The sequence below is a fragment of the Sardina pilchardus genome, chromosome 14 (genome assembly GCF_963854185.1).
Source record: "Sardina pilchardus chromosome 14, fSarPil1.1, whole genome shotgun sequence".
Lineage (NCBI taxonomy): Eukaryota > Metazoa > Chordata > Actinopteri > Clupeiformes > Clupeidae > Sardina > Sardina pilchardus.
This window is the reverse complement of record NC_085007.1, coordinates 29,979,004-29,997,757: the sequence shown is the minus strand read 5'-3', so window position 1 is coordinate 29,997,757 and position 18,754 is coordinate 29,979,004. Positions and strand designations below refer to the sequence as shown.

The following is an 18,754-nucleotide window of genomic DNA, read 5'->3' as shown; positions in this document are numbered from 1 at the left end:
TGCTCAGCATGAATAATAAATGCACAATATGCAGCGTTGTCTCTGGATAATTATTATACATCCTGTAAATAATTACCCCGTAGTAACACCTATTTGCATGCTCAGCAATCAGCAGATGATGAATAATATTTTGTGCATAAATTTGATTGATGACTTATGTGTTTTATGTCAAGATAATTTAGTGGATTCCGATAACGTCCAAAAATAGCCCAGAGCTGCCGGCCAGTCAATAGGCTGTGTTTGCAGTGCGCTGTTTCAATAAGCGACGCCATTTTAGACCCGGAAGCGCTCCCACAGAAAAACTCCCACTAATAAAAGCAGCTCTCGCTGGAAATTCACACTGTCGTCGATTGTTCTCACTGACCCCCTGACCTGTCCCATTAGGAATTATAGGGTTGTGGGATAAATTCATTAAGGGTTATGGGAGAGGGAGACAGAGTGTGGGAGAGAGAGAGAGAGAGAGAGAGAGAGAGAGAAATTGAGTGACTAATGGTCACCTGAGCAATGAAAGCTTCCATCCTGATTTCCTTGCCAACAACAATGACCCTTCAACTCTCACCTCCGACCTCTGAGTGGCTCTTCATATGAGGTCTCAGAAAGAGACTGTCATGGGAAGCTTTTCATGTCCAGAAAGTGAGTATTCCTCACAAAGAAGCATTAAACGGTAGGATGAGCTGGGTAAATGGCAGCTAGAGCTGGGTCCATTGTGTCCTTCAGATATAGCAACTGAAAAAACAAGCATCTGGACAGGGTTAAAAAAAAAGCTTAAATATATTTCCAAAATAATACAGATTGTGTAAAAGCTATTTTATAAAATAAAGTTTGGAATGACATTTAAAATGGGTTGAACAATATCATATTTTATAATGTTTGATTGAAATTCTAAGAGGCTTCTGACCTTAATGTCATCAGTGAAACTGAGGCCTGAATGAAAACGGCTGTGATAATGTTTGCTTTTTCTACGTCTAAATAGACAGTGGCCTCTGGTACGCGTGTCCAGTGACAGCCTCTTTCAGAGCAGGGGGCCAGAGAGAGGGTCAGAAGTGACCCCTGCTTCTGGATGTCAGAGGGGGAGTGGCTGGTATGCTAATTGTGAGTGACCCTCCACGTGTGGGTCACTTCCTACAGAAGAATACGAACACACGGCCAGGGTGAGCAGAGGGCATGGTCCAGCCCTTTTCCCATCATGCATCACTATATGGCACATGTCAATCTCTAAGTGTGGATTGATCACTGCATTTAAAGTCATATGGTTCAAAAAAATGTTTTTGTTGTTTTGTTGTATAAATAAAAAACCTCTGGATCACTGTATTCTAAAACATATACTGCAGCATGGATTATTTGTTAGCATTTTATTGTCATTTTATTTATTTATTTTCATGTAAGTATTATTATTATGTCCAAGATGTATTGAATTTGATTCAATTTTAAACACAGTGCCATCCATTTTTTCCACCCTCACAGTATGCTTATTGTGAGTTTAATTGAAGTGTCTAGACACACTTATTGCTGAATGTGTATTGCTGTGCACTATGCTGAAACCTTACTAGTACTGTGGGAAGTCATCTGTTTTATATCATATTTATTCTATAGAATATATTCTCTATGCTGAGAACGTGTAGAGTAGAGTTGGGGAGGCAGGGTGAGGAGAGCAGCAGAGGTACCCTGGGCAGTGCTGCGCAGGGCTGGACTGGGGGGTCAGTTCAGTTTCTGTGCCCTGAGGGAAGTGGTCATTTTTTGAGGGCAAGGTGGCTCATGTGTGTGGGTGTGTGTGCATGTATGAGCGGTCAGAAACATGGACAGCAGCATGGCCATTGTGGTTTGGGATCATATGGGGGGGTGCTGATGCCCGGTGCATATAGTGAAGGGCAGGCCTGCAGTTTAATCATCCTGAAAGCCCCGTGTTTACGGAGGAGGGACACTAAAACGGCGGCCACAGCACCTCCGGCCACGGCAGCCCCGCGCCCCGGGGGCAGCACCTCTGACCCCTGCTGCCCACCACTGGATTCTGTCATAAATCTTGGGAGGGTGCCATTCCTGGTTAATGACTAGTCCATAACATTCAGCGGTATTGATCCCGCCCAGCCTCCATTTTAGCCACAGTGGGCCGTCCTAATGAATCTGTTTCCTCAAAGATGCTGTGTCACGGGCAGGCAGGGGAGAGAGGGCTGGGGGAGCGGCCCACTGACAGCTCATCTACATATCACAGTGATAGGAAAGGACTGGCCCCGGGGTCACACACACTTATTTGCACTTTTTCTCAATAGAATGGACAGATATATATTTATATATTTTTTTTATTCAACAGAAAATATGTTTTGCCTTTATATTTTTCTGAAACAATTATGAATAATTATTTATGCCCTATTTTTTTGTTTATTGAATAAAATGAAAGAAACAAATAACATGATTATCTCATTTATAGAATGCAATATTTTTTCGTTAAAGAAATTGCTTAAAATAGGTATAAATACAAGAAGAACGCCTTTATAAAATGGATAACTAAATACAGAGCGAGATCAAAATGCTTCTTTTATCGAGTACAGTGGAGTTTTAGAATGATTCATTTGGTTAATTACATCAATGCCTAGACAGTGACTTGTGACCAGATTATCAAGTGATCGAACAAAAACTATTTACGTTGTATTTTATTTACGTTCACAAACATGTGACCTTTATACTAAACGTTAAAATAGGCAATAATAACAAATCTATAAAATCGCTCTCAAATATAATTGTCTTAAATGTTAACCTCTGTCATGCATAAATAGATTATTGTGAGTTATTTTTCGTGCATGACGTGAATACGTTGCATTAAATTGCAGCATGGGTCCTTTTCATTTTTGAGAACGGTCTATTATTACTAAACCCTACAGTAGGCTACTGTTCTATGTAAAGACTTGAATTTTACATGTAGCCACTATTTGTTTGTATCATTTATACCCATATAGTTGACTTTAAATACTGTTCATAAAAATATGCATTTACACGAGGATCAAAGCTACAGAAGAGTTACAAGCATATTTTAAAAACTTCCACAACATAACTAGCATATCATGCTACCTGCGCGTCTTAGAGAGAGGTGCACTGAGGGTGCTTGGTGACAGACCCTAATAAAAGAGCATTTCGGTTTGGTAGTTTTCATTGTGTCCTCGTGCACATTAAAACGGCAAGCTGTCAGCCTCGGCACTTTTACTCTTTTCTAAAGGCTTCACCTCGTTAAAGATCCTTTCAGAGCCCAAACAGGATTAGAGGATGTCTTAAAACGCAGGGTCAACATCTGCCGGGCTTAAACACACCAACCTGCTCCAGCCCCCTCTCACTGAAGTCCCTGCAAAGAAAGCATCCTTTTGACGTGAGGACATAGGCCTACACACAGACACAGACACACACACACACACACAAAACGAACTAACAAAAACTGTATATAAAAGTCTGCAAACTAAATGATCAAACTAGGGGGGAATCCATCTAGTTCAGAACTACATAACACGTTACAAATGTCTGTAGGTTGATATAATGTATGGATAACAAATAGTTTAAAAATTAAAATGCATTCAAAGTGTAGCCTACTCTATAGCATCAGTTTACATATTGATTAAAAAGTGCACTTTTCTAGTTTATCCAGGTCTTCTGTTGTGTGATTTATTTAGAATTATTAAGGATTTACAAAAGTGAAATTTACTAAATTAAAAAACAAAATCACAACATCCATTCGATGGAATGTCATAGTCAAAATTCGAAATTAATTTTAAATGATTTAAAATATTAAACATGGTTCTCTACAGATTTAATTGATTATTTGAGAGTGAATCAGTAGACTGAATGATGCAGGAGAGGGTGCATGTGCTGCTGGACTCAGTGACCAGAGTGCCTAGTGCGATGAGAAGGTGCATTCTGGTCTACGTCTGTTAGGTGGCAGTAATTCATTTTTGTTTAAGCCACATGCAAAACCTCCCACACAGCACTTGCTGTCTCCGCGTCTGTCCTTATAAACAAACACAACATGTGTCGGAGCCAGGACATTTGGTCACTTGAGCCATTGTGGTATGACGTAGATCTCTATACACAATTACTACATTCCAAAAATGCACATATGCACTTTTCTTTTCAGGACTATCCTAAGACACCCCCGGTCCTAAGGGGCATCTTTGCTGTTGTTGTTTGTGGAAACACAATGGGGATAGCAGTGGTGTGTGTGTCCCTCTCCTGAGGGGAGGGAGGGAGGCTGGGCTCCCCAATCTGGGCTGAGGGTCTGCCATCTGCTGACCCCTGCACCATTGTGCTGGCCACTGATGGACAGACAGGCAGGAGCATCTTCCAGCATCATCACCACTCCTCTCCACCACAAACCACAACAACGATGCTCTCGCCCCAAAATGGCTGACCTCTTGCTTTTATTGTGTCTCAGTCACATACACACACACATACTCACACACATACACATACACATACACGTGCACATACTCACACACAGTGTGTGTGTGTCTCACCATTGAAATGACTTCTCCAGTAACAGCGGCAACGTCCACCTTGTCAAACTGACACACACTGTCACTCATCTGTTCTGGAAGCCTGCAGTAATGACCAGGAGTGGACGAGCAAGACAACCCTCACCAAGAAGGTGGAGGAGGAGGGTGAGAAAGGGTGGAGGAGCGAGGGAGGAGGAGAATGGAAGAGAGGAACTGTCAGACAAACATGCGCCTATGCACGCACGCACGCACACACACACACACACACACACACACACACACACACACACACACACACACACATTCATAACTGTGCCGTGGGTATTTCTAAGGTACAGATTGTGGAATCTGCTCAATAAAATCAATAGGTAATGTTTACGGATTTTGGGCTGCCAGGGAGTGTGCAGGAGAGAGTGTATGATGAATGGGGCGGGCGGCTGCTGGACTGTGCCGGGGTCAGAGGTCACACTCACCTTGTGATATGATCTACGGCTCGCCCGCTTCCCGCTCCGTGATGGGGGGATGGGATGGGGTGGGGGGTGGGGGGGCAGAAAGGGGGGTTGACACGGCGTACGATGACCTTCTGGACACGGCACTCCAACTGACCACTGGCTGCTGCACTGGTCCTCCGGGTGGGGGGAGGGGACGAGGCTCAGAGACTGGACACCCATCCATCTCCACTCTCCTCTGCTTCTGTACAGTCATTGATTGTGGGAGGGACCCAATCACACAGAAGAGAGGTCTCAGGATACCATTCACCAGGCGCACGCCCAGGTCCCTAATCCTCCTCTCCTGCAAGCACAGAGAGCGAGAGACACCGAGACAGACAGAGACAGAGACAGAGAGAGAGAGAGAGAGGGAGAGAGGGAGAGGACCTAGCACCCTATAGATTAACAAGGATGTTCTAATTAATTTGGGCTAGATCAATAGTTAGCCATAGGTAAAGGCAAAAGTGAAATGAGCGGATTCACTTTGCGCTAATTGACGGGAGTGGACACTGCTGCATTCCCTCAGCGCTCCGGCTGGGAGTGAAGACGAGCGAAGACGAGCGGAGGACATTAAGACCCTGCTGTCACTCACCGCCGAGGCAGGTTATCCATCAACATGCACAGACTCAATAAAAATGTTGACATAATCTGAAACAGAGGCCGAATATTTTTCATTTTCTATCCATTATGTCACTGATGGATGTTTCTTTGCGAGGCGGAAAAAAAAAAACGCTGTCTGGAGAAAGATTAAACACTCCTGGTTTTGCAATTTTTATGTCAAGCATTTCATTGACATTGAATGTCATTTCAGTGAAAACAAGAAAACAGATTAAACCCAAATTCATTGGAACATTACATTCTCATTAAATTCTGAAACTCTGTTGAGTTGGCCCTCCATAGCAGCAAGCTTTAGTAGTTAACTGCAGCATTTATTCAATGTTGGTGGCTACTGAACACCAAACTGAGATCTTACTCTCTATCACCTCACCCAAACACTCCCCATGCTACTGTGTTCTCAAACCGGAAAGTGAGGAAGAGGTGGTGGAGTGAGTGCACAACAGAAGTATGGCAAAGTGTATACTGTAGGTGTGTGTGTGTGTGTGTGTGTGCATTGGGGTGTATATATGTGTGAAGAAGGCAGGCTTTAATCCAAAGCCCCGTGATTAGATGGAGGATCACTGGAGATTCCCCAGGTGTTGGCTCCCTTCTCCCTGGAGACCCAGTCAGGCACAAACACACACACACACACACACACACACACTGCTACTCCAGACACATAGCTGAGCAGAGAGGAATCAGGCAAGCCCACAGGTATGATCTCTTACAAACACACACACACATCAAATCCACCCACCCCTTGTCTGCTAGCCTCCAGCTGGTGTCTCTCTGTGTGGAGGGCCACAGATGCTGGACGGCCTGCCTGGTCATCCACCAGAGCAGTGAGGTGAGGGCTGCTCACTGGGTCAGGATCCATCACAACAGCCCTAATCAGAGCCTCTTCCCCCCTGCTCCCCCCCTGCTCCCCCCTCTCTCTCTCTCTCTCTCACACACACACACACACACACACAGACACACACACACACACACACACACACACACACACACACACACACACACACGCACACACACACAGTGTACCTTCTCCTTAGTACATCTTCATCACTTCCCAAACATACAGCCATCCTTCCAGAAAAAATATTTTTGTTTTGGCTGAGCCAGTTGAATAGACACTGATAGAGAGCATCCCAGGTCCTCCATATATACCAGTGACATAGCCACTCCAGTTTCCAGCACCAGATAAATGCACTGGTCTGGTCCACTGCCATGCTATCCCAAAGCTGTGGTGTTTGTTTAGAGTAAGTCTATGGTTATGGCTCTACTCCTATCAGTGCGGGGGGATTCCTGTTGGACGCATGAGCAAACAGTGCGTGCGTGACCAATGTCCACAGTGCGTGATGTCCACACGGCCGTGCAGGACGGTGCGAGGAGCACACTCTTCCTCTCGTCCCTCTCCTCCTCCTCTTCTTCTTCTTCCCCCCCTGCAGTGACCTTTTGGTATTTGCGCTTATTGAGCGTCCCTTCCCTTCTCCTCCTGGCCTATTATACAGCCAGACACCTTGAAGTGCCAGTCTTTACGAATGACTCTCCCTCTGCCTCTCCCTCTCCCTCTCTCTCCCTCTCTCCCGCGCCGCGCGCCCCTCTTTGTTGTGTGTCTGGGCTCGGCCTTGTCGGAGCGCATCCTCTAGTTAGGGCACAGGAAATATGTCCCTCCTGACTGGGCCGTATTGATTTTCCCCTGCAGCCATGGCGGCATGGAGAGAAGGAGGGAGAGGAAAGAAGAGAGAGAGAGAGAGGAGGAGGAGGAGGAGGAGGAGGAGAGGTGATGAGAGAGGGGGAAGAGGAAGAGAGGGATGGAGAAAGAGAAGGTTAGGGGGTGAGAGGTCAGAGTTCATCCTTGCCCTGTCCAGCTCCAGCCCACATTAGTGTCATGTCTCTCCCCCCCAGCACTGTAGCCCCCCCCACCCCCTCCCCCCGGCACAGCTCATCTGAGAGGGGGCGTTACAGAGGGAGGGAGGGAGAGGAGAGGAGGGGGCAGTCATCCCTCTTCTCCCTGGGTCAGGTATTAAATGACATGGCCAGTGGGCTCGCAGGTTTAGCCAGACTGGGCCCCGGCACCTTCTCCTCTCCCCCTCTCTTCTCTTCTCTTCTCTTCTCTCTGCTCTCTGCTGGGAGGCGGCCATTTTGGAAACAGCTGCAAATCTTACAGGAGCTTATAGGAACATGTTACAGAACACTCAGATTAAAACAGATATGCCACCTACGATAAATGATCATTTGTAAAGAGAATTATATGAACAATACTGCTAATGATGTATTGAGCTCAAAATATTCTGGAAATGCAAACCATATAATATTGTCTTTTAAATTTCAACATTTGAATTGGATCCATTTTCTCTCATTATTTAAGATGAGTCATTAAAGGTACATGATGTCGATCAACACGCATGGCTCGCACTACAAAGAGGACAATTCCTTTGATGCATTAATAATTGAGTGGTACATGAATAAAATATTTAACAAAATGCATATCAGTCTGTGGCTAATGAGCAATAACGTTAATTGGCTAACAAGTCCACCGAATCATATCCATGATATTGACTAGATTTCTCCTGTGAACTGTAATTAGCGATGTGATTGCTGTTTAAGTAGGAACATCATAGGTTGGCATCATTAGCTATGACGGCTGACCAAAGCTTTGATGCCTGGTCTCCCTAGTCTAATTACTATGCGGGAGATTTTGATGTAAAGACACTATAGAGTCAAGAATGAGAGCCAGTCAGTCAGCCCAATCTCAGAGGCCTGTCTGAATCTGGTCTTTCATCTTCTGGCAAGCTACTGCAAAATACATTCCTAACAGAACTTCCCAATTAAGCCTAATTAAACGCTCCCAAATAGAACAAAGAGAAATCAGGTATTTGGATGTGCATGTATTTGGATTTGGATGTGCATGTGCAGGTATTTTGGTGTGTGCAAATGTGTGGTGAAGTTGGCAGAAGATCAACATGGCCTTACCACATGACTACTTCGAGGAAGACCTGTGATGTTTAGAACCATTCACTAGTGCCCAATCTGTCATACATAAGAGCCGATGGAGATGATGCAGGAGAAGTGAAATCTTCGATCTCATACTAGCAACTACATTTCAAACATCACAGGATCAAAGACCTTTCTGCAAACGTCGATGCACCTGCACAACTGCACTTGACTTAAAGACACGTCTTCCCCAGTGATTCACGCAGACACACATTTCCACATCTCACTTTTTATTGAACATTAAGTAGTCCACGATAGATTTTTAGAATTTTTCCTCTTTTAAACACAATCTATACAATACAGTACATCTTCAATATATTCAGTGTATGGTAGCACAGACAGGCAACGCAGTCACCCACACACACAAACACACTCCAACGCAAACACACGGGGGCTTCCAAGCCACAGCACAGAACACGGTCGACAGCTATGAGGGAGGGTCTAGTGGGCTACACACCAGATTATACTAAGCCTCACCAAGAAACGATGGAAGAAAAGTCTGCTTCTGTGCGTCCACTCCCAGGGTCCAGACGTGGCGAGCGAGGGACAGACCCTAAGCTCACGCGGTAGAGGACAAACGACTGGAAACGACTATGATGCTGACTGAGAGAGAGTAGCGTACTGATACACACACACACTGTGTGCTCTCGTCCCCTTCTCTCTCTTTCTCTCTAAAGCCTTGTGTTAGTGTGGTGTGGTGTGGTGTGGTGACCCCTCAGGGTGCATGTTAGTGCAGTACAGCTGAGGCGACGGAGGCAGGAATGAGACGGGGAGTGTGGAGCGGTTGAGGGTGAAGCGGTGACTAACGCGCCTCTTGGTCCTCTCCTGCGCCTGTGACTCAGTGGTGGAGAGAAGCAGCTGTGGTGCTGCCTCCGCTCACTCCGAACTGCGCTGATGACGTCAAGAAAAGAGAAAACTAGCTGGGTGAGTCAAAAGCAAATTGAGCACGCACACACACACACTCACACACACACACACACACACACACGCACACAAGCATGCACACAGAAGATGACCCATTGCACTGCAATAAATACGACTGCCATAATAGCTGATATGGTGAAAAAAATGTACATGTTGGAGTAGTCGACCCCTTTTCCTCCCTCTAACATCTATAGTCTTCCTGCACAGACGAGAAGAAAGTTTTGGTGAGTGTGGTAAGTGGGAGAACAGCTAAGGGAGCAGGGGGGCATGCCTATATACAGGATTCATCCGTGGCCATAACCTTTAGATGTCAGGCGTGGGCCTTCACTTAAGACAGGTCATAAATCCGATGTAGTGTGACCTCAGATCACAAGCCTCTGTTAAACTTATGGAGGAGGAAGCAATTTGTGCCAGACACCAACATCCTAAGCTTTTTTCTCACTTTTACTCATTTTCTCTCTCATCTCTCACTCAATCTCGTCCTCTCCTCTTTTTTTTTCGCCCCTCTTCTTCTTTTTTTTTTTTCTGATCCGAGCTGCCAAAAACACATTTTCCGAGGCCATTACTGCCATGCAGCGGGGAAGACAGATTAAGATCGCAAAAAGGTTGCCTGACTGGGAAGTCAAGGCCTTCAAAAGCTGTCGGAGCGGAGTGCCGGGGAAAAAGTACTTTTCTGCGGGGGTGCGGGCGGCTGAACTCGCGAAAAGCTTTGACACGCTTGGCTTTTCAGGTGTGTGCTGGTGTGAGGCTCTTCTGCCGCACTAATGAAAGGAGAAGCACACACAGGCATGCCGCACAAAGTGGTCAAGCGCAAAAAGAGTCCACCTCCGACAGCCATGGCCACCTCTTTCACTCCGTCCGTCTCTCTCTCTCTCACTCTCTCTCTCTCTCTCCCCCCTGTGCTCCCTCCATCCGTCCCACTGCCTCTTTCATCAGACTCCACACAGAGCCAGAACACACAGGCTAAGTCCATGAAAAATAACTCTGAGGAGAGATAGAGATATCTAGCTATACATATGTATCTTCATATTAAACAGCTCTCTAAAGTCACGGTGCTGGAACAGGTTTTAGCATTAGCTGCAGTGCTACACACACACACACACACACACACACACACACACTCACACACACATCTGTACAGGAGCGCAGGGGAGGGTTGAACACACAGCAACTATGACAGCACCAAGCACACCATGATCCTACTGAGAATCAACCAAAATGGTCCAAGAGGAGAGACAAGTTAAGTAAACAAACAAACAAACAGTCAAACAAACAAACAAACGATACAGAACGACAACAACAGCTACAACATTCCTGGTGAGATATTTCACACGATACAGCACAGATAATGATATTTAGTTTTACTAGAACCCTTTGGTTGATAACCACGTGACCGTGAGGCGACTCCTCTTCCTCCTCCTCCTCCTCCTCCTCCTGCTATGAGGAGCACGCGTGGATCAGTCCAGGCCCTCCTGCTCCTCTCTCTCTCTGGGGAGAAAGAGAGAGGGAGAGAGAGAGAGAGTCGCTTCCTTCTTCCTCCTCCAGTTCAGTAAATACCCATCAGGATGACAGGGCCTCCGTTGCCAGAGCTCTCCAGTGAAATGTGTGTCCCAACAACACATGTCTACCGATGACGACTCATGCAAGTTAATCAGGAAACAAACAAAAACAAAATAAAATAGATTCCACTCCAATCCCACAGGCCAGCTCTACGCCTCGGCCCACACCACAGCACCTCATGCTCACTGTACCGCACACGCACGAGGCCCCCCCCCCCCCCGCTACAGCAGCGTGGCCATCAGGGGCCCCTCTCCTCCAAAGGTCCTTCACTTTTAAATAAACCCACCAAATGACACAGTAAAAACAGCTAAACCAAAGGGAATGGACATCAAATGTAAACAACTTAAAAGTCGTGTGTAAACGGCGCCATGGCGCGCCCCACTGCTTGCTGGGATATGGCCGCTGGGGGGGTTAAGGGGCGAGTGGGGTGGGTGGTGTATGTGTGTGTGTGTGTGTGTGTGTGTGGTTGGGGCAGGGTAAGCGGGCGTGGTCTGGGCGGTCGAGACGACCTCCTCGTGACCCTTCGGGGGACCCCCAGCACGGCGGGCGGGTGAGGGGCGGGCGCCTCAGACCATGAAGCGGTGCTCCTTGCCGTCGTGCGCCATCAGGATGACGTTGCGGTTGGAGGTCCAGATGAGGCGCGCCAGCTTCAGCGCGTTCTGGGAGCCGGGCGAGGCGGGCTGCACCGGCGGCACCTGGTACGTCTTGATGCAGCGCAGCTGCGGAGCAGAGTTCAGCATGCCAATGCTGCCCAGCAGAGAGGTGTTCATCTGAGAGAGAGAGAGAGAGAGGAAGAGAGAGAGAGAGAGAGAGAGACCAGAGAGAGAGAGAGAGAGAGAAGGAGAGAGGGGAGGGGAAAAATAGAAAAGAAGGTGGCAAGGATTGAGCCATTGGTCACATTTGACTTTGATTTCATTTTAATACTGCAAAGAAGAAAAGCCAATCTAGATACACCCAAGCGATTCATCTGGGTGAAACCATGACCTTTATACAGTACCTACTGAACATCTGAACAACATTGGATTTTGCTGTACATTACCCATATTATTTGTGCTGTGGTTCTCTGCAGCAAAGACCATAAACATGCTATTCCAACCCCAAATGGATTACCCAACCCAGAACACAAAGTGCACACTCTGGTCCAGTTCTCCACATACACCTCTTTGTCCTAAAGCCTGGCTAGTGGAATAGCCGTTCCCATTATTGGTCATTTGGCCAGGGTGGCCTTGGGCAGTGGACGCACACAGGCTCCGGGCAGCAGGGCACGCTGTTATCAGCGGGGTCCAGAGGGTGTCCAGGCCCAGGGCAGCGGAGAGGGGAGGAGAGGAGAGGAGGGGGGGGGGAGAGGGCAGCATTGATCTGAACATGAGGAGGATGTTTGGGGATGTCGAGATGGACACATGGGTCCAGACAAGGGCAACCTTATCCCTGCATGAGCCCCCACTGCGCACACACACATGCACGACACACCATATGTGTATGTGTGTGTTGAGAAGGAAGTGCGAGTGGAAGCACAGACACAGAGACAGACGCAGACGGACTCTGGAGAGTGGGAGCCTGCGCTCCCGCGTCAGACCCCCCGTCTCCCTCTCTCCGGCGGGGCAGACTGCTGCTGCCGGTGCCTGGGAGCCGCTGGAGCCGCTGGAGCCTGTGTGGAGCTGGGGCTGTCTGAGAGCTCATTAGCAGCTGTGGTTTACGCTTACAGCAGCCATTAGTCCCCGCGGTCTTGCTCTACACACACACACACACACACACACACACACACACACACACACACACACACACACACACACACACACACACACACACACACACACACACACACACACACACACACACACAGCGAGAGAGAGACAGCCACTGCCGGACACGCCGGAGCCTCGCCAGAGCTGCCACACACTCTCCCCAGCCGCCGCCTGCCACCGTGCCCGTCTTTCCCACATCACAAATTCCACATCTGATCTGAGGCCAGTTCTGTCTCTCTGACCTGAGGCTAGTTTGCTGTGTGTCTCTCTATCTCTCAGATCCACATCAGCTCTGTCTACACCTCAGGCTTGTTTAGAATGGTTCTATTTGCCTCACTGGTCAAATACCCTTGCAAAAAAATGTGCACAAAACGTCAAATGTCAAAACATATATCTGAAATAACATGACTCCAAACACTGGCACCAGCGTACGTCTACAGATAGAGTGAGTACACAGCTCAGGCGCTGCATCCCAGAATGCTAGTGGGTTTGCTCGTAATCCCAAGAAGTGAAGAGAGTTCCTCAATCATTTGGTACAGCTCCTCAGGGGCCTGGTTGCACACACCCATTCAGAAAGCATTTCCTCTGATTCAATTCATTTCCCAAAATAACATTATCATCCCACTACTAATTAATTACTGGAAATATGCTTTAGTCACACTCACAGACTAGCTAACTAGAAGTGTTGGAGAGTGAGAGGGACACAACATATCCCAGTCAGCTTTTATGACATCCTGGTCTATAGTGCATCAGTAAGGGCCATCAACACAGGTGATCTACACAGATCCAAACAGTGACATTAGGGTCATGTTTTAACAGATTTCACTTTTAATCGGTTTTCTGCAGCTTGTTTGTAGGCCCCCGAAAATGCCATTGTTGTGCGGCTGAAGGGCCAAAGCGCAACTAAACTTTTGTGCTGTTGTAAACACTCAGCTGTCATCATTGTGGTGTGGATGGCCCCTTATACTCCTAATCTCCCACAGTAATGACTAGTTTGGTGTGGGCTCTCCTCCCCACAGCTTGTGGTCCTGTAAGCCACCCTCCTCAGAGCAGCTCACCATTAGCACCTCAACAGCAGCAGAACACAGAGAGCACAGCATGGAGCTCACCAGCTTTACATTTCACTACCTGTATACACTGCTACAGCTGTGGACAGCATGGGACAAACACAGCTCTCTGAATCGGAATATGTCAGTGTAAAGATGATATATGATATGATAATAATAATAATAATAATTCCATATCTACTCAATTTCCTTCATCATACACATAATAATTGTATGCTAAAAAAAATGTCCATCTGTTCTCATAAGCTTCTAATTAAGCTTTTAAAGCAACACTAAAGAGTTTTTCGTACCTTAACATATTGTTTCCAAAATCATTTTAGCGGTTCATCAACTCGTAACAGGGTGAACAACACTTCTGCATTCACTTCGCGGCCCTCTATTGGCTATTACCGCACTATGTAACTTTACCAGATCGGGTAGTGTACCTGTAGGTCGATGAAATGAGACCTAAGAAACTATACATTTGATTTGCCCCCCTCTTAGCACTTATTATGCTAAGAATATATTTTTAAACATAGTGCTGGGCGGTATGGGCAAAAATGTATATCACGGTATTTCTCAAAATTCTGACGGTTTCACGGTATATGACGGTATTTTTCCCCCCATGCATAATCAGGTGTTCACAACACTTCCTACTGGTTGAGAGAGGAATTACTGCAGTAGATTGACTTAGGATGGTCTATTTCACTGTCATGAGTGAATGTTGTAGAATAATTCCACACTAGTAGTAATACAGGTTTGCATAGCCCCAATGGACAATGATGCTGTTTACAAAGAGGCACTCATGATTCTAATGGGCAATTGCAGTCAAAATACAGAACTTGTTTTATGCAAATTTCACTAACATACTTTAAACCTACACAAAAAGTAGTGCAACTTGCAATTAGCCCAGGCTACCAAGCTAGGCAAAAAACGTTAGCAAAAACGTTCGTTTCAGTGCACTGATGACTGTCAAGATCATGACTAACTGGTCAGCTAGTATTGTTCAGTTCATGTTTGTAACATGCTTTGCTACTTCGATAATTTCAGCGAATATTACTAAAGGAAGATGAATTATAAGATCATTAAGCTTCCCGTGTTCGGTGGGTTCACCTCCTAGCCAGCTAGTTACAGCTGTTGAACAATCTTTTTTAGCTTATTGGAAAATCCCTTCCAATGTAGGCTATTAAGTCCTATAACGCTTTTCTTTAACTAGGGGAACAATTTAAGGTATTCTGTGTAACACCCGTAAATAAATCCCTTATCAAAGGAAAAAATTAAGCCTTAAAGGGATATTCCGCCATTTTTGGAAATACGCTCATTTTCCACCTCCCCTCGAGCAAAACAATCGATATTTACCTTGTTCCCGTTCATCCAGCCATTCTGTGAGTCTGGCGATACAACTTTTAGCTTCAGCCTAGCATAGATCATTGAATCGGATTAGACCATTAGCTTCTCGCCTGCTAGCTTCATGTTTAAAAGTGACCAAGATTTCTGGTAATTTTCCCATTTAAAACGTGTCTCCTCTCAAGTTAGAAAGTGCAATAAGACCAACTGAAAATGAAACCTGCCGTTTTTCTAGGCTGATTTGACATGGAACTACACTCTCATCTGGCGTAATAATCAAGGCAACTTGCATACGACTGGCACTACTACTGCTTGTTGTCTATGGGGACTATTTTCAGATGCTGCGTACGATATCACTGCGCCTATGGTACGTTTGCAAGTTGCCTTGATTATTACGCCAGATGAGAGTGTAGTTCCATGTCAAATCAGCCTAGAAAGACGGCAGGTTTCATTTTCAGTTGGTCTTATTGCACTTTCTAACTTGAGAGGAGACACGTTTTAAATGGGAAAATTACCAGAAATCTTGGTCACTTTTAAACATGAAGCTAGCAGGCGAGAAGCTAATGGTCTAATCCGATTCAATGATCTATGCTAGGCTGAAGCTAAAAGTTGTATCGCCAGACTCACAGAATGGCTGGATGAACGGGAACAAGGTAAATATCGATTGTTTTGCTCGAGGGGAGGTGGAAAATGAGCGTATTTCCAAAAATGGCGGAATATCCCTTTAAGCATCATTGTTAAAGGGAAAAATGTGAGGTGTCTTGTGCCACAGCCTCCACTGTTTACTTTTTCCATGGTTTAGGTCCCGTCTGAAACAATGTCGCGTGACGCAGCATTCCACCCATAGTGTAATCAAATACACCGGTATGGCGGTATATTAAAAATTCATATCATAACGAAAATATACACCGGTATTCGGTGTGAACCGGTATACCGCCCAGCACTATTTAAACATTTACAAATTTTAAATAATGCATTAAAATAATTATATTAAATACTATTTAATTATTAACCAGTGCTTGTATTGTACCATTCATCTCATTCCTCTTTTGTATTTTGCACATTAAATTGCACAAGGTTGGAAGTCCAAACGATGTTCACAAAGGCTTGGCTCGACTAGATTTCACTGAAGATCTGATGTCATTCATTAGGCACCCTACAAAAAAGCTGAAGCTACAGTATATTCACTGCAGCGGCGGTCATAATAAAATAAGTTTACTCATGTGAGGTCCAGTTGAAAAGTAGCCTGCTCTAATTAAGCAAAAAGCCCCGTGAGGCCACAGGTTACACTGATTTTAGAACAGGTAAGGGGCGTTGGTAGGTAGAACGTGCCTGCTTTTCTAAAACGGTTACAAACAGTCCCCTCCAATAGTGTTGGAACACATGTTAAAGTTGACAATATCAAATCATCTTTTGGAAATTGATCTTAATGCCTTAAATGAAAAAATGAGGAAAGATGACCTTTAAGGACATCAATTTTCTTTGTTGATGAATAATGTATTGTAAATAAATAAATGTTTTCCTTAAAATACAGGGGTCATAAGTACTGGAACGCCTATGTTAACCCTATGTGTTTCAATTCCCATAGAGGCTAGCAGATTTTTATTTGTTTTATTTTTTAAATGCCAGTTATTTCATGTATCCAGGAGACTATGCACCTTGATAAAGTCCCCTTGGCCTTTGGAATTAAAATAACCCTACATCAACACATACCCTTCACCATACCAAGATATTGGCATGGTTTTATTTCAGTCAGCCTATTAGCTGGTTTCATTCTCATTGAGCTTAATGCAATTCAAACCAGCTAGACTGTATAGCTGGTAAGATTTCACCAAATAAAAGCACAGCAACGAGAAATGAAAGAAAATAATTTTCTTTCCATTTTCCGACTATACTATACCACCTACTAAATTGAGTTTGCTAAATATCCACAGCTAATCAGCCACCTGTCCCTGTTCAAGAGTGTCAGCCATGATCCCCTCTGGAACATTATCATCATATGCTGGATATGACAAAACCTACACACAGCACATCTTTTTTTGATATCACTAATACGTTCCCTTGATATAAGAGTGACATGTAATAAAAGAGAGTTCACTTAAAGTGTATGGAAGTGGCTGGATGGCTTCCGCTTTGCTGCCTTTTTCTATAGTATAGAGGCAGAGCGGCATTCAGTCCCTAAAGCTGTTGCCATCCATCTGCGGCCCTGGGCGCCTTTCACTCAGGCCTGCACTCGGCCCCTCTGTTCCCGCGGCCCTGAGCCTGACGGCTGGGATGTAGCGGAGGCCGCCGAGTGAAAAGATGAAAACGCCGAGAGAGGCTCCTTACCTGCCAGAAGGAGATATGGCTGTCGGCGTTGGAATAGGTGGCCAGGTAGCGCCCATCTGGAGCGAAGGACACGGCTGTGATGGGCCCTTTATGGCCGTGAATGTGCTGGGGATGACAAAAAGAGAGAGAGAGAGAGAGGGAGAGAGAGAGAGAGGGACAGAGAGGAAGAAAAGGAGAGTGAGTGAGTGAGTGCTGCGGCAGGGTGAAGGAGGCTTACACTGTTCTCAATCACAGGGTTTGTGCCGGGCCCCATGAGTGGCTCACTGACCCTCAGCTGCACAGCACAACCCACCCCACCCCTATTCAGAGAGCACACACACACACACACACACACACACACACACACACACACACACACACACACACACACACACACACACACACACACACACACACACACACACACACACACACACACACACACACACACACACACACAGAGGACATTTAGACAAGCTTTCACAACACTTCACTTTCTTTTCATCCTGTGATCCGCCATGTCCTTATCATATTATGCGGGAGCAGCATTGAGGGAAAACAAAGCATGGGGGCATGGGTGATGTGCTGCAACTTTAACTTGATAATGGCGTGTCCCCCCTGCTGAGAACAGGATTCATTAGAGTGGCCAAACCAATTTAGAGGAAGGGGGGAAACCGACAGAATACGGAACGTGAACATTTTTGCATGCGAGACACCTGAAAGTGAGTGCACGAGAAGCGGAGCCGACAGACAGACGGACGGACAGTCTGAGACGGACGGCTGGACGGACGGACGGAGGAAAAAGACAGACCGAGAGAGAGACGGACAGACAGCCGGCGAGGCTGAAATCAATAACACACGGGAGAGAGCTTGGGCTGCTGGTTTTTCGTGGCAGAAGGCGGAATGTAATTCCACAGAGATGGAGGAGCTCTAGCATGGAGCACAACCCCCTCCACACACACACACACACACACACACACACACACACACACACATCCCTCTACCCCCATCAACAGTGTGCCTCCGCTGTTCCGAATGCCCGCCTCGGCGCGGCGCGGAGCGTTCCCCGACGTGGCAGCAGGCTGTTAGCGGTGGGGCCTGCCAGCTTGTTTGTGCGGCGCGAGCGAGAGCGCCAAGCCCCAGGTCTGCCTGGCGTGCCCATTACACAACCATTTGAGCCCTGCAGGGCCGGGAAGCCCATTTTGGATGGCAAATCAGAATCAATGCCAGTCTGCGTGGTGGAGTGGCAGATGCACAAGACGTGGAGGCTG

The 18,754-nt window shown here is 46.3% G+C and overlaps 1 protein-coding gene across 1 annotated transcript in view; it reads right to left on the bottom strand.

Annotated features, from left to right (window-relative positions):
• Positions 1–8,767: 8,767 nt before the first annotated feature.
• LOC134100599 (WD repeat-containing protein 7) overlaps positions 8,768–18,754 on the bottom strand; it is a 144,728-nt gene continuing 134,741 nt past the window's right edge. The window contains exons 27-28 of the mRNA XM_062553886.1: positions 17,505–17,609; positions 8,768–11,808 (exon numbers count right to left, since the gene is read on the bottom strand). Coding sequence (XP_062409870.1) covers positions 11,605–11,808; positions 17,505–17,609 — 309 coding nt within the window. The 3' untranslated portion in view covers positions 8,768–11,604. The remainder of the gene's footprint in view (positions 11,809–17,504; positions 17,610–18,754) is intronic.